The sequence below is a fragment of the Sphaerodactylus townsendi genome, linkage group LG02, assembly GCF_021028975.2.
Source record: "Sphaerodactylus townsendi isolate TG3544 linkage group LG02, MPM_Stown_v2.3, whole genome shotgun sequence".
Lineage (NCBI taxonomy): Eukaryota > Metazoa > Chordata > Lepidosauria > Squamata > Sphaerodactylidae > Sphaerodactylus > Sphaerodactylus townsendi.
The window spans coordinates 178,257,383-178,272,728 of NC_059426.1; the positions used below are offsets into that span (position 1 = coordinate 178,257,383).

General features: G+C 50.0%; 1 protein-coding gene across 1 annotated transcript in view; it reads right to left on the reverse strand.

Annotated features, from left to right (window-relative positions):
* Positions 1-8,285: 8,285 nt before the first annotated feature.
* Positions 8,286-15,346, reverse strand: part of L2HGDH (L-2-hydroxyglutarate dehydrogenase) — a 35,580-nt gene continuing 28,519 nt past the window's right edge. Inside the window, exons 8-10 of the mRNA XM_048486176.1 lie at positions 14,958-15,115; positions 11,765-11,896; positions 8,286-9,053 (exon numbers count right to left, since the gene is read on the reverse strand). Of these exons, the coding sequence (XP_048342133.1) occupies positions 8,858-9,053; positions 11,765-11,896; positions 14,958-15,115 (486 nt within the window). The 3' untranslated portion in view covers positions 8,286-8,857. The remainder of the gene's footprint in view (positions 9,054-11,764; positions 11,897-14,957; positions 15,116-15,346) is intronic.

Consider the following 15,346-nt stretch of genomic DNA (forward strand, 5'->3'; position numbering starts at 1 on the left):
TATCTCGGTCTCTGCAGACGGAGGAGTCTTCGTTTCAAAAGCTGGAAGACAACGTCCAGGTGTTCCGGTACTCCAGTGATATATCCGAACCAGACCTGAATGCAGTTCCTGAAGCGGATAGAGTTGCGAGCTCAATTGAGAGCATGTAAAAAAGGCTAAAGGACCAACCTACCCAACTGGTGATAGAAGATTAGTAGAACCAGAGAAGTCTGATGGTTAGGACTTCCAAGTCTCCTGGAGGGAGGAGAGACCTCTAAGAGCTGGTCTGGATTGTGGAAGTTTGGAGAACATCAACTAGAAGGGCAAAAGAAAGATCCCAGAAACACGGATAGCAGAATAAAGAGGGGAAACCTGTGTATTTTGTGGTTCATCTGCTTGGATAGTTCTCAGTCATTGCTTTAGCTCAGTACCAGTTCTTTCTTTATAAGATCGGGTTCAGGTGGAGCTTATGCCCTGTTCATTCCTTGATAGCTGCTTCATTGGGTGATAGCTGGCATGTGTGAATGAGCCATTGCAGATCTGAGGCAGAAGGCTCTGCCCCGCCCCTCTCACAGGTATGCCTTCAGAGGTGGGATCCAGCAGGTTCTCACAGGTTCCCGAGAGTAGTTTACTAATTATTTGTGTGTGCCGAGAGGGGGTTACTAATTGGTTATTTTGCCATGTGATTTTTGCCTTAGTGACGCCCCTCCTCTCAGCAGTAGCGTGCAGAACTTGAAGCAGTCTAGCAGGAGGTGCACCAGCGTGCGTGGCAGCCTGCACCTGCATGCATTCGTTTCCCGCCCAAGGACCGGCGCAGCAGCTGCGTCCTTGCCACAGCCCCCGGCTTCCAGGAATGCCCCGCCCCCAGAATGCCCGGCCACGCCTCTGTCGTGCCCAGCCCCATTGGTGCTACGCCACAGTTTGAATCCCACCACCATTGGAAACTGTTACTAATTTTTTGGATCGCACCCCTGTATGCCTTCCTCTGGTCCAGGAGACCTTCCTCCAAAGCGAGGGGTTCAGAGAGCTTTGAACTCCTGCAGCTGAATCGGTGCACCGGTCCGTCATAGTCAGACTCTCAGGGCTGACAGCTCTCCTGGGCTGTCAGTCAAAGATCTCTGACATCACCCACCGCCTGATCCTTTTGATTGGAAATGGTGGGGATTGAACCTAGGACCTTCGGCATGCCAAGAAGATGCTCTAGCACTAGGGTGGCCTAGTTTGGGAAATTCCTGGAGATTTTGTGGGTGAAGATTGAAAAGGGCAGGGTTTGGGGTGGGAAGAAACCTCAGAGGAGTCAAATTCACCCTCCAAAGCCACCCTTTTTTCCAGGGAAATGGATCTCTGTGGTTGGGAGAGGAGTTGTAATTCGATGAGCTTTCCACCCGTCCCTTGGAGGTTGGCGAGCTCTGTCTGTCTACTGAGCCAGCATGGTGTAGTGCAGGGGTCTTCAAACTATGGCCCTCCAGATTTTCATGGACTACAATTCCCATCAGCCCCTGCCAGCATGGCTAAGTGGCAGGGCTGATGGGAATTGTAGTTCATGAACATCTGGGGGGCCATAGTTTGAAGACTCCTGGTGTAGTGGTTAAGAGAGATTGCAAATGCCTTAGCAGACCAGGTGCTCGGGAGCAGCAGCAGCAGCAGAAGGCCATTGCTTTCACTTCCTGCATGTGAGCTCCCAAAGGCACCTGGTGGGCCACTGCGAGTAGCAGAGTGCTGGACTAGATGGACTGGTCTGATCCAGCAGGCTCTTTCTTATGTTCTTAAGATCTCTGCCACTTGAGCCGTGGAGACTTATCTGGGGAACTAGATTAGCTTGTGCACTCTAGCACATGCCAGCTGGGTGACTTTATGCAGCTAGTCATGTAGTTCTTTCGGAAGTTCTCAGGCTCCAAACACCCACCTTGGCACAGGGTGTTTGTTGTTGGGGGCGGGGTAAGGGAAAGGAGATTGTCAGCCCCTTTGAGTCTCCTTACAGGAGAGAAAGGGGGATAGTAATCCAAACATTTCTTCTTCTTCTTCTACTGCGGAGCCTCTCCATTTCGTCTCAGACATAATTAGAGGCCAGCAGCCAAAGGATGCCTTTTAGTTGATTAATCACCTGCTCTTAAACCAAACAATGAAGAAATTCATTGACTGGACTTAAATAATTGTGTGAACAACCAAAAAAGAACAAAAAAGCAAAACCCTCAAGTGACTTTTCGAGATGCTCAAAGGAACTGTCATGTGACAAGAGTGTAATGAACCAATGTTAAGCTTCCAAAAGGCCAGTGGTCTGGTTTGGTCCCTGTTAAAGGAGAATGATTATGTACATCAGAAGCAGAATACCTGTCAGGGTCTGTTCCCACGCTGTGTCTGACAGTGAGGATGAAGAGGAAGTAGAAGAAGAAGAGTTTGGATTTCTATCCCCCCTTTCTCTCCTGCAGGAGACTCAAAGGGGCTGACAATCTCCTGGCCCTTCCCCCCTCACAACAAACACCCTGTGAGGTAGGTGAGGCTGAGAGCTCCCAGAAGCTGTGACTAGCCCAAGGTCACCCAGCCGGCGTGTGTGGGAGTGCACAGGCTAATCTGAATTCCCCAGATAAGCCTCCACAGCTCAGGCGGCAGAGCTGGGAATCAAACCCGGTTCTTCCAGATTAGATACACGAGCTCTTAACCTCCTACGCCACTGCTGCTCCATGATAGCCTGTCATGCCGGTCTTTTGACTCAGCGAGACCTAGCCGCAGTACCTCACTGGAGGATGAGGGCTCAGCTGCGGCCACACCGGCCTCTGATGGCCTTCCAGACCTAGGGTCATCTCAGCCAGCCCCCCCAGAACAGGCCCAGAGCTCACCTCCAGCCCCCCCCCCCCCCAGCGTGCAGTCCTCCTGGTTCTCCTACCCTCCTAGAGCAGCACCGGAAACGGCTGCGTCAGGACCTGACAGAGCGCCGGCGATCAGCTAGACTGGCTGCTCGCAAGATGTGCATGCTCACAGACTCAGCTCCCTGAAGCTTGGCAATTAGTCCCTGGATAAAGAGGGCTGGTTGCTGCTTCATGCTTTTTCAGACGGCAACAGCTCACATTGCTGGCTGCCCTGCTCTGAACCTTGTGTTAAACCTGACCGTGCGGACTTTGCTGAACCTTGTGTTACGCCTGACCTTAGGGACATTGCTAAACTGGTTCTTGGGAACTGAGTTTGGGTGACCTTGGCTGCACCAACGGAGCGGTGAGCTTCTTTGATTATTTTGCATCAGTAAAGCTGTGGGTGTTCCATACACTTTGCCTTGCGCCTCCTCGGTGGCCAGCCCGTGACAATACCTCTAGAAAAAATGAAATTCGGCCAATTACACTTGACCTCCATGAACAATCGGTCTAACTGCAGCTGGAACATTCAACGGCAGATGATCAAGTCACGGTTCCTTCCAGCAAGGTTCCTTCCACACAGAGCATTGAGGCCAGGGGTCTGCAACTCGTGGCTCTGGAGCCGCATGCAGCTCTTTCAGCCTTATACTGTGGCTCTGCGTGGCCTGGAGGTCGGAGGGTAGCGTGGGCGTGTCCCTCCAGCCCAGCTCTGGAAGTAAAGGTGAGTGGAGGGGCCGAACCGGAGGCAGCTCCGTGCATGAGGGTGCCGCTTTTCATGTCCCCTCCATTCACCTCTCCTTCCAGCGCTGCTCTGGAGGGCTGGAGGGACACACCCACGCTGCCCTCTGACCCCTGGAGGTCGGAGGGTAGCGTGGGCCTGTCCTTCCAGAGCAGCTGCCATCCCCCCCTCTGCCCCACGGAGCAGGCGGCTGCCATCCCCCCTCTGCCCCATGGAGAGGAGGTTTCCCTGCCTGGCGCCTCCGCCTCCCAGTGCTGGAAGGAAAGGTGAGTGGAGGGGCTGAACCTGAGCCGGCTCAGGCTAAGGAGGGGCTGAACCTGAGCCGGCTCGGGGCTGTGGAAAACAGGTCCAAATGGCTCTTTGGGTGGTAAAGGTTGCCGACCCCTGATTTAGGCTATGCTTCCTCCAGTCCACACACTGCGGCCACAGTTTTTATTTGTGCTTCCTCCCATAAGCCCTCCGGGGGAGGGCGGCAGACAAATCGAATAATACAATACAATAATTGTGCTTTTGCATACCTTTTAGATTTTGCCCAGCTCTACTGCAGGCGTCCTCAAAGCTGCCTTGGTACAATCTTTTTGGAAAGATTGTTACTAAAAGTGGGTTTGGGGAAAGAATGGATGGAATGCCAGTTGTTTTAAATCAGATGTTACAACCGACGGAATAGAGGGCATGCTAATAAAATTACAGGTGACACCAAATTAGAAGGGGCAGCTAATACCCGAGAGGACAGAGTCAGGATTCAAAATGACCTGAGCAGATTACAAAGCTGGGCCAACATGAGCAAAATTAATTTCAACTGAGGTAAATGTAAGATACTTCACTAAGGCTGAAAAAATTAAATGCACAGGTGACACCTGGCTTGACAACAGTACATGTGAAAGAGACCTGGGAGTCTTAGTAGACCACAAGCTCAACATGAGTCAACAGTGTGATAGGGCAGCTAAGAAAGCCAATGTGATTCTGGATTGGCACCTGCGTCAGCATCAAGCCTGTTCCCAGGTGGAAACCGCCAGCTACTACACCCTCCAGTGGCAATGTTTCCTGAAAGGTCGTAGTAAAGCTGGGGAAAAGCCAGATGTTGAAGGACAGCACCACGATGCTGTGCTGGTGGGGGGAGCCCCATTTCCCATCAGTGGCAACGCTGGACCAGCACTCGCTGAGAAAGTGACCTTGGAGGTCAACTGGTGCTAAGCGGCACCCTCCAGAACTGAGCCAGCCTCCAGCTAATCTATTTTTACTCACTTGAGAGCTGAGCACCAAAGACGCAGCACGGTTTGCAGCACCAAAAATTGCCGTGTTTACTGACATACAAGCTTCCACAGGCCGCTGGAGATGCGTAAAAGAGCTGGAGGTGGTGTCCGTTTCACCTGTGTGCTACCTGAGAAAACACCCCCCCCCCCCCGGCCTTCACCTTCAGACTGGTTTCAAGTGCACCCTAGAGAAACAGAACTCCTGGAGTATTGCCTGCTGTCCCATAGACAGACAGGCTTGCTTTGTTCTCAAATGTCGCTTTTTTCTACGCTGTCTGAGGCTTCAATTATTAAATGTCCCAATTTCATAGCTCAGGGTTTGAGCCTTCAAAAACATGCTGTTTTCAGACTTAGCTAATAATCAGCATTCTCTCCAGCCAGATTCCATGGGATGTCAGCAAAGCAAACGTACTCACCTTGGTTCCTCATTCCATCTGGAGAAAACAAACCACTCTGCACCCTAGACTAATTCTCTTGTAACAACAACACAAGCTTTGTCCCTAAAATAATATGAATTAACAGTAACTCTAAAGATGCATAAATGCATACAACAACACAGATTCTCTGATCACAATTGATACATATATCAGCTCTCCAGCTCTCCAGCTTAAAAACTGCCAAACTGCTTATAAGCCACAAAACTGCTTATAAGCCACAAAAAGACAGAGCTATTCCACCCAGCTTTTGGAGGGGCTGGCCGCGGTTTTACTGCCCCCCACTGAAACTGAAATTGCAACTGAGGCTGCCTGTTTCCATCTTTCTCCATCTTGGTTGGGCCTGATTTTCTGATACCATCACAGGCCCTCCCTCTCCCTCTCTTTCTTTTTGGCCTTTAGATTGGGCGCCGATTTTAATTAACTGCTAAACAACTTTTGTTGTTTAATGTATATTTGTGGTGTGTAACTGCTGCTCAAGTTTTAATTGGTTAATAGGTCTAAGTTTTTATGTTGTTTTGACTTGCTGTCTTGAAGAACAGCCATGCTGTGAGCCGCCTCGAGCCCTTTGGGGATGAGGTGGCCTATAAGTTTAATGAATGAATAAATAAATAAATAAAATGTGGTACTGTCTTCTTAAATGCTTAGGGAAGCAGTAGACTTCCTCTTTCTCGGATTTATGCATCACTTGAGATCAGAGAATCTCTACTATAGTTTACCCTGTATGTATCTTTGTAGTTGCTGTTAGCATATATTACTTAAGGAACAAGTCTTGTTTTGCTACAAGAGAATTTGTCTAGGGTACAGAGGGACTTGTTTGCTTAACATACGGTGCACCCACCCCAAATTGGCTTTGATATGGTGTATCCATCTCCAGAAAGGCAGGAGATATAACTACCTGAAATAAACAGACAGATTTCTTTCTACCCCGCCACTTTTCAAAGCCACAATGGAGCTTTGAAAAATTAAGTCACAGCAGCTTCCATTTTCAGGATCACAGGAGATCTCGTTTGCCAATAAAATCTCCCATTTTGAGACCAGAAGAAGAAGAGTTTGGATTTATATCCCCCCTTTCTCTCCTGCAGGAGACTCAAAGGGGCTTACAATCTCCTTGCCCTTCCCCCCTCACAACAAACACCCTGTGAGGTAGGTGGGGCTGAGAGAGCTCCGAGAAGCTGTGACTAGCCCAAGGTCACCCAGCTGGCATGTGTGGGAGTGTACAGGCTAATCTGAATTCCCCAGATAAGCCTCTACAGCTCAGGTGTCAGAGCTGGGAATCAAACCCGGTTCCTGCTGGGTGGCGTGCGAGCCCAAGAGACACAAGTTCACCACGCGCATAGATAAGTTCAGGAAAGGACTGATGGAGCAATCCCAACACGTAGCACGAACAAAGTGAAAGTAGCCTGTTGGGGAAGAAATGAAGGGACCCCACACAGTAATTCAGTCAAGAGGTATTTATAATTCACTATTAATCATCTTTGTTCATCATACAGAAGGTTTTCCTTCCATTGCTGCATACAAGGATTTTGCATGAATCTGCCTTGAATAACCTGCTGTCGTGAATCACCTAGCAGCTCCGCTCAACCTTATACATTTTCACTGTGCTGCATTTTAGAAAAACAATATCCTGCATTCAACGTGATGCTCATTTATTCCACAGCAGCACAAATCACATGTGTGTGCATATTTCATCAGATAATTACAATTAAACCCGTTCCTCGTTAGCTAGCCCAGTCTGAACATCACCTGATCTGCTACCGCACCGAAAAAATTCCTCCAGCAATGATTCAGGCTGGGCATTTACCTTACTCACCAGGAGAACCCATTAAGAAAATTTCCTGGAGAATTTCCCCGAAGACACAGAGGCACCTTCTGCACATGCAGAATAATCCACTTTCACTGCGCTTGGCAGCTGTGCGGAAGAGCAAAATCCACTTCCAAACAATTGTGAGAGTGGACCGAAAGAGCAGCTCATACGGGAGGGGCCAGAGGGAGGTTTTCTGTTCTCTCTTTGGCACTTTGTGTGCTGAAGGAAGACGAACCAAGCCAGAACCATGAAAAACAGGCATCTTTTTCTGGGGACATGCAGCACGGTTCCTGCCACTGCTGGTGCTGCCCTGGGGCCTGACATTGTTACTACCAGCAATGTGGCTTGCAACGGATAGCACAAGACCAAGCTGTGAAATAAACAGGAATTATACAGACAGTCCCCCCTGTGCAGGAGCGTAACGAGGCAAACTGGAGCCCACAAAGGGCAAAGGAAACCCTGAGTTGGATGCCCCAGGCGGCCACCCCACCATGACCAAAAATTATTTTTGCACCAGGACATTGGTGCCTGCAGGGGGTGCATTTTTAGACATATCGCCACCAAAGGTTCAGCGTATCATCAGGAGACTGTCCTTATGCTCCCCCCCCCCAAGGTTGGTGCAGTTTGGTTCAGTGGGGACAAAGTTATGGACCCTCAAAAGGGTAGCCCCCATCTCCTTAGCTCCCATTGGAAAGAATGGGGGATAGGGCACCCCCTTTGAGCCAAACTGCACCAAACCTGTGGAGTATCATTAGAGCAGTCTCCAGACGATACCCTGAAATTTTGGTGCTGATACGTCCAAACATGCGCCCCCTGCAGCAACAACCCAGAAATTTGCCCAGGAATCTTTGTTCTGCATTGAGTTTTCTACATTGCTGTCAATGGGGGTTGCAGGCTGGGGGGGGGGGGGACATTTCTGAAGGCAGAGTCTCAAAACTTTCAGGGTCTCATCAGGAGACTGCCCTAGTGATACTCCCCAGGTTTGGTGCAGTTTGGTTCAGGGAGGCCAAAGTTATGGGCCCTCAAAGGTGTAGCCCCCATCTCCTATCAGCTCCTATTGGAAACCACAGGGGATGGGGGCACCCCGTTTGGGAGTCCATAACTTTGGACTCCCTGAACCAAACTGCACCAAACCTGGGGGGTAGCATAAGGACAGTCTCCTAATGATAACGCTGAAATTGTGGTGCCGCTAGCCTAAAAACTGCGCCCCCTGCAGGCAAAATACAGAAAACCACTAAAAATTCCCAAAAATGAACCCTGCATTTTTTATGCCCCCCACAAGGTGATGCCCTGGGCAGCTGCCCACCTTGCCCAATGGGCATTACGCTCCTGCCCCTGTGGAAGCAGCTACTTGGACAGATCCTCTTCCTGCTCTATCTCCTTCAGAGGATTTACAGAAGGAGAGAAGGACGGTAGCCACAGTTCAAAAGGAGGGCCTCAAGGCACCGTGCACATGGACACAAGAAGCCACGGCTCAGGCCCACAACCTTGCGCCCCTCCCACTGGCAACCCCCTCACATAACAGTAACTTGCCTAAGAAGGAGGATCACTGGGCTCCCAGCGACTCTCCTGGATCCACAGCGGACTTGTCTTTTCTGACGAATTTGGAGGGCATTCTTAGGCCTGACTGCCCTGCTTCAATTGTCAGAATGCTGGGAGGTTTGCCCTCCTCTAAGCCAGCAGCTCAGTCCGTCCCCAGCTGCTTCTGCTCGGAGGAGCATCTTCCCCTGTTGTTTCTTTGACCGTGTCGCTCAAATCGACTGACAGGGCAGAGCAGCCCAACAGCTCAAGGGTTCCTGTCACAGTTCAAATCTCCGCTCCACCTCTTCGGCGATCATGTTCGCAATGGCCAAGGAGGAAGTAGCCGCTGGCGAGGGAGCGTTCCTGACGTGGAGGACTTGACCACCGATGTCTCCCGTGCCCCCGTCAAACACAAAGTCGTCTATCAAGTTCCCGTCGCGGTCTAAGGCCTGAGCGCGGACGCCCGACGGACCCCTGGACAAACGAAGGAGAAGGTGGGCATTCAAAAAGACAGACGGGAAGTGGAAGGCTGATTATACACTGGCGCTCTGCCCCACGCTGAAGGAACATTCCTTTCAGGGCAGAACTTCTGTTACGGACACCTTTTCCCCCTCTCCCGCTCACTACACGGCAGAACATAACTTCCTCTGTTTGTGAGAGTGGGCAAAGAGCAACCTTGCAGGGAAGATGAAACAAATGACCCTGCACTATTCTTTGCTTCAAGCTTTTTAGGTTCACTCCTCCTTCTACGTCTATCCTCCTCGATGATTGGGAGGGCTTTTAAAAACTTTATTTAAACTTCAAGCTGTTGAACAATATTAGATCTATCAAAACAATGGTAGATCTAATACAGGAGTATCAAAATACCAAGGAATATTGAAATAACAATGTACCTCTTGGTCTTTGACTTGCTAGGAATCTCTGCTGTTAGTCACAGATTGTTTTGTAACCTGCATACTGACTCTTTTACCACAGAGCAACATGGCTCCCCTCTGAAACTCCTTATATAATATAAAGTCACTCTCCCAAAGGAGCTGTTAGCAGTTTTATGCACCCCCAGAAACCTTTCTATGTTGCGACATATTCTGAATGGAAGTGCCCAAATAAAGGCATCTGTGCAGCCCAACAGTATGCTCGTGTGCTCAGAAGTAATTGTAACTGATTCAATAGCGTTTACACCCGAGTAAGCGTGCACAGGTTTACAGCCTATGCAGACACAGACAGCAGATGCTGAATTAAACAAACCACACAAAGGGTATTGTGAGTTTCCCTGCCTTTGGAAGCAGCAGCCCACAAAGTGGAACAAGAAAGGAGAAGAGCTTGGATTTATACCCAGCCCTTCTCTCCTGTAAGGAGACTCAAGGTTGCGTACAGACTCCTTTTCCCTTCCTCTCCCCACAAGAGATACCTTGTGAGGCAGGTGGGGCTAAGAGAGTCCTGAGAGAACTGTGACTGGCCCAAGGTCATCCAGCAGGCTTCATGTGTAGGAGCAGCGAAACAAATCCAGATAAGAGTCCAAATAAGAGACGAGTCCACCGCTCATGTAGAGGAGCGGGGAATCAAACCCAGTTCTCCAGATTGGAGTCCTCTGCTCTTAACCTCCACACCCTGCTGGTTTTCTAGAATAGAAACACAACATCCTCCTGTTGTCCATCCTGCTTTCTTAGACCGTTCCAAAGAAGAGGAAGATAAGAGCTGGAACGGTAGCTTACGGAGGTGATCGTGGATTTACTGATTTATTTTATTTCCGCCTTCTCCTCTATGAGGAGCCCAAGTAGCTTCCCCTGTTCTCTTCTCCTGTTTTATCCTCACAACAACCCTGTAAGTTAGATCAAGCTGACGGTGTGTGACTAGCCCCAGTAAGCTTCCGTGGCAGAATGGGGGTTTGAATCTGGGTTTCCCAGATCGTAGTCCGAATGCTGGCTCTCCCTCTCTCATATCTCGCCCTCTCATATCTGGCCCTCTCATGTCTCTCGCAATAGTCTCGCCCTTAATCTGCATCAAGTAGCTCCCTCTCTTCGGAGGAGGAGTGAACTAGACCCCGTTCATCTGATTTGAGGAGAATCAGCTGAAGACCCACGGGAACACTTCTGCACGTTTTTTGAAGTTTTATTCTTTTACCTGAGTATATAAATAATTTGGACTATAAAAAGTCTCCTATGTCCAGCTGTATCTCCCCAGATGTTTGGTACCAACATTTCTGCCAACTTTTTCAGGAAGAGGGGCAGTATAAAATAAGCCCCATTCCGGCCAACATTTGTTCCCCGGAATGGCCCTCAGTGTCCCCTTACGAAGTGGCGGAACTAATTGGAGGATTAAAACGGGGGAAAGCCCGGGCCAGATATCATCACCCCCGAGGTCCTGAAATTGCATGTCGATTGGTGGGCCCCTCTCCTATGCTACTGTGTTCACAACCAAATCAACAAGCAGCTGGTGAGTAATTCCCCAAAACCTGGTTATCGGTGATAGAAGGTAATTGCCCATCTACAAAAAGGGAGCTACCTCTGACCACTCCAACTTCCGCCCCATCAGTCTCCTATCTGTTATTGGGAAGATCTATGCGATGCTCCTTTTACGGAAAGTCCAGAAATGGGTTCAACACACACGTACCATCGGAGTTCGAACAAATTTTCATTGGTTTCTTTACCAAAGGGAAATCCCCGCTCGAACATGCGATAGTTCTAGCCCACCTAGCAGCCAAATATGCAAGCAGGCCACATTGCAAACTCTATACTGCCTTCATTGATTTGAAGGCAGCTTTTGACACAGTTCCCAGAGGACTTCTCTGGGCCAAGCCTGCTGCTCTTGGTATTGAGGACAGACTGCTCTTCCTCATAAGGCAAATCTATTTGGGCACCAGCTGTCGTATCAAGTGCTCTCAGGAAGGCCTTCTTACTGACCCCATAGAGGCTAACAAAGGAGTTAAACAGGGATGCGTGTTGGCCCCCACACTGTTTAATCTTTATTTGAGTGACCTCCCCTCACTTCTGACAGGTCCCAACGTCCACGCTCCCAAGCTTTCCTCACATTTTTTATCAACCCTGCTTTATGCAGATGACTCTGTTCTGCTATCACGTTCCAGGGTGGGTCTAAGGTGGCTCATGAAACAATTCTCTGAGTACTGCAACACCAACAAATTAACAATTAACTATCAGAAAACCAAAATCATGGTTTTTGCTTCTTACCTGAGTATATCATCGACGGTAACTTCGGGTATGAACTTCTGGAGCTGCTTCACTTGGGCATTAAGGAAACACGCCCTGTACATTTCACCCATCCCATACGAGAGGTTTCTGCACACCAACTTCCATAAACCACTGGAGGGAAAACAAGACAGTAAAACATGCAGCCCGGGGTCTCTCTCTGCCCTCATTGCCACGTGCAATATGCCCACCGTTCCACACGCTGGCTGCATTTCAAAGGCCCTCCACTTCTCTCTCCTACCAACAACAGATACATGAGGCATCATGGATACTTCACACAGGCCTCTGGAACTGAAAATAGGCCATTTTTGCTTTTTAGTGTTGTCTGCTATTGCTACAGATAGTTCATTTGGCGCCAACAGCAAGCTAAGCACCAAACAGATCCTAGACAGGTGCTGGTACCTGGATAGAACTGCAGGTTATCTTGCAAGCACAAAGGGAAACTGGGAACTGGAGCACGTGTACTGTAGTCTAGAACCAGCAGCAGGTGGAAGAAGAAGAAGAAGAGTTTGGATTTATATCCCCCTTTCTCTCCTGCAGGAGACTCAAAGGGGCTTACAATCTCCTTGCCCTTCCCCCCTCACAACAAACACCCTGTGAGGTAGGTGGGGCTGAGAGAGCTCCGAGAAGCTGTGACTAGCCCAAGGTCACCCAGCTGGCGTGTGTGGGAGTGCACAGGCTAATCTGAATTCCCCAGATAAGCCTCCACAGCTCAGGTGGCAGAGCTGGGAATCAAACCCGGTTCCTCCAGATTAAATACATGAGCTCTTAACCTCCTATGCCACTGCTGCTCCTGAACAACAATTCTCAACCCCCACCCCACCCCACCCCAATCCCTTGTCCCTTCCCACCACACTAATTTGTTTCTTTTTCTGGAGTCCAAAAGGGGGCGGCAGGAATTAAATACACCCTGGTGGAGTTTGCAGGAGAGAACTGACAGGAGAGGGAAAGATTAAGCTCCCCTGTCCCACCTGCCAGCCCCCCTTTGCAAGTGCCCCCCTCCCCCAAATACTGGCATCTGCCTTGAACTCAGGGATGGGACTCAGTTCTGTCTTCTGCCTCAGGCTAAGAAGAGGAATTGGTAGCAATCAAAGACTCTCGGGGGAAGGGGAAGACAAAGAGGGAGGTGACAATGGAATCATTTGTGTTTAACAGATAATACAAAGCAGAGGCCCACCACTTTTTTCAGCCCCTGCGCATCTTTGGAATTCTAACACAGGGTGATGTGTACTATCACAGAAAAGTTGCTGGAGAATCATAGAGTTGGAAGAGACCCCCAAGGGCCATCCAGTCCAACCCCTTGCCATGCAGGAACGCACAATCACAGCACTCCTGATAGTTGGTCATCCAGCCTCTGTTTAAAAACCTCCAAAGAAGAAAACTCCACCACACTACGAGAAAGGGCATTCCACTGCCGAACAGCCCTGACCGTCAGGAAGTTCTTCCTAATATTTAGGTGGAATCTCTTTTCTGTAGTCGTGCCCGCGAGGTCAGCGCAAGAACGAGACGAGACGCGGTGATAACATCTGGTGGAGAGCGCCAGCAGCGGGAGCGCGGGTGTCCGTGTTCCTAGCGACTCTCTCGCGTGCTGGTTCCTGGCACCTTTTATTATGATTCTAGCGGGGGCGTGTAGAAGGGCGGAACGGGGAATTCCGAGGCGGAGAGCTGAGGAGAGGAGACTGAGAGATCATCATGTGATGCATGATCTCACCTGGCTGCTACGTGAGGAGAGGAGCATCAGCGTCTGGGCCTAATCCTCACCTGGGGGCAAGACCATTGTCCCTTTGTCTGGGACACCCGGTGGTTGTGTAGTTCATGACCCGTGACTCACAGGGGGGTGAGGAGTGGGGGAGCGGTGCGACCAGGAGATCGTAGGAGCGCTGGTGTTCCAGCGCTCTACTTATGGTGCTGCTGGATCAGCAGCTCATCCCTACACTTTTCCTTCCCCTTCAACCCATTACTCCTGGTCCTAGTCTCTGGAGAAGCAGAAAACGAGCTTGCTCCCTCTTCAACATGGCACACCCTTCAAATATTTAAACATGGCTATCATGACATCCCTTAACCATCTCTTCTTCAGACTAAACATAGCTCCCTACACAGACAGAGTAAGCACAAGTGCAGGGGGGAAGGGGGGTAATATTTTTAAAATACTCAGGGAAAGAGCAAGAGGGGATAAAACCAACCCTGCAGTAGCAGATGTGCCTTAAAAATTATTTTAATTTGTCAAGCCAATCAGATTTCCAGTGGCCAATTAGGAGCCCTGATCGGTGGAGTCAGACCTGGCCCCATCCATTTTCTAAAAAACACTTGGCAAGTGGCATAAGAACATAAGAAAGAGCCTGCTGGAACAGACCAGAGTCCATCCAGTCCAGCACTCTGCTACTCGAAGTGGCCTTTGGGAGCTCACATGCAGGAGGTGGAAGCAATGGCCTGATGCTGCTGTTGCTCATAAGAACATAAGAAAGAGCTTGCAGGATCAGACCAGAGTCCATCTAGTCCAGCTCTTTGCTACTCGCAGTGGCCCACCAGGTGCCTTTGGGAGCTCATGTGCAGGATGTGAAAGCAATGGCCTTCTGCTGCTGCTGCTGCTGCTGCTGCTGCTGCTGCTGAGCACCTGGTCTGTTAAGGCATTTGCAATCTCAGATCAAGGAAGATCAAGATTGGTAGCCATAGATCGACTTCTCCTCCATAAATCTGTCCAAGCCCCTTTTAAAGCTATCCAGGATAGCGGCCCTCACCAATTCGAGGAAGAGTGTTGGTGGGAGGCCTGGTGCTGGGGACACTGGGGTGGGACCTCCTGAGATACAGGAACCCAAAGGTGAAAGCAAAACTAGAAAGCAGAGTTTGAAAAATGGGAACTGGAAACTTGAGACTGATGCCGAAACTCCCGACTGGCTGAATAAGAGAGGCCATCAGAGCAACAGGACTGAATGGTACATTCTCTACCTCCCCCTCAGCCTCCTCTGTTGAAGCAGGGAAGCCCCTCCACCCACCGATGCTGAAACCCATGAGGGGCTGATCTATAAGAGAAGCAGATTTCATTCCACCATTGCCTGTATACAAGTGCCTTTGCTCTCCCTAGCATGCACACAGTGAGCATTCCGTGTTCTTGGGGGGGGGGGGGGGGGATGCAATTCTCATTTTGAACATGCCAATAAACGCAGAGAGGCATCACCTGTAAGCAGTGGCATCCACGAAATCTCGGAGGCTGAAGTCATAAAACCTGTACCCCTCTCGCTTGAAGGCCAGCACGGCGTTAGGCCCCAGCCAGACGCTGCCATCCATCCTTGGGGTGAAATGGATACCCAGGAAGGGAAAACGGGGATCGGGCACCTACCGGAAGTGAAGCACGAGAAATAAATAATATATCTTTGCATCATATTGGGGGGAACAGTCGATGCACGAAAGCTTTGAACTTGGAACACTGTGACGTGGTCCTCAGGTATAAGATCACTATCTGTGGCGCCCCCTGTCGTTGGGGCCCTCCCCTCAGCACCCCCAGAATGGGGGACTCCAGCTCTTGGTTCCCTTGGGTGGCCTCAGAAGTAAGGGAGGAGGACTCAG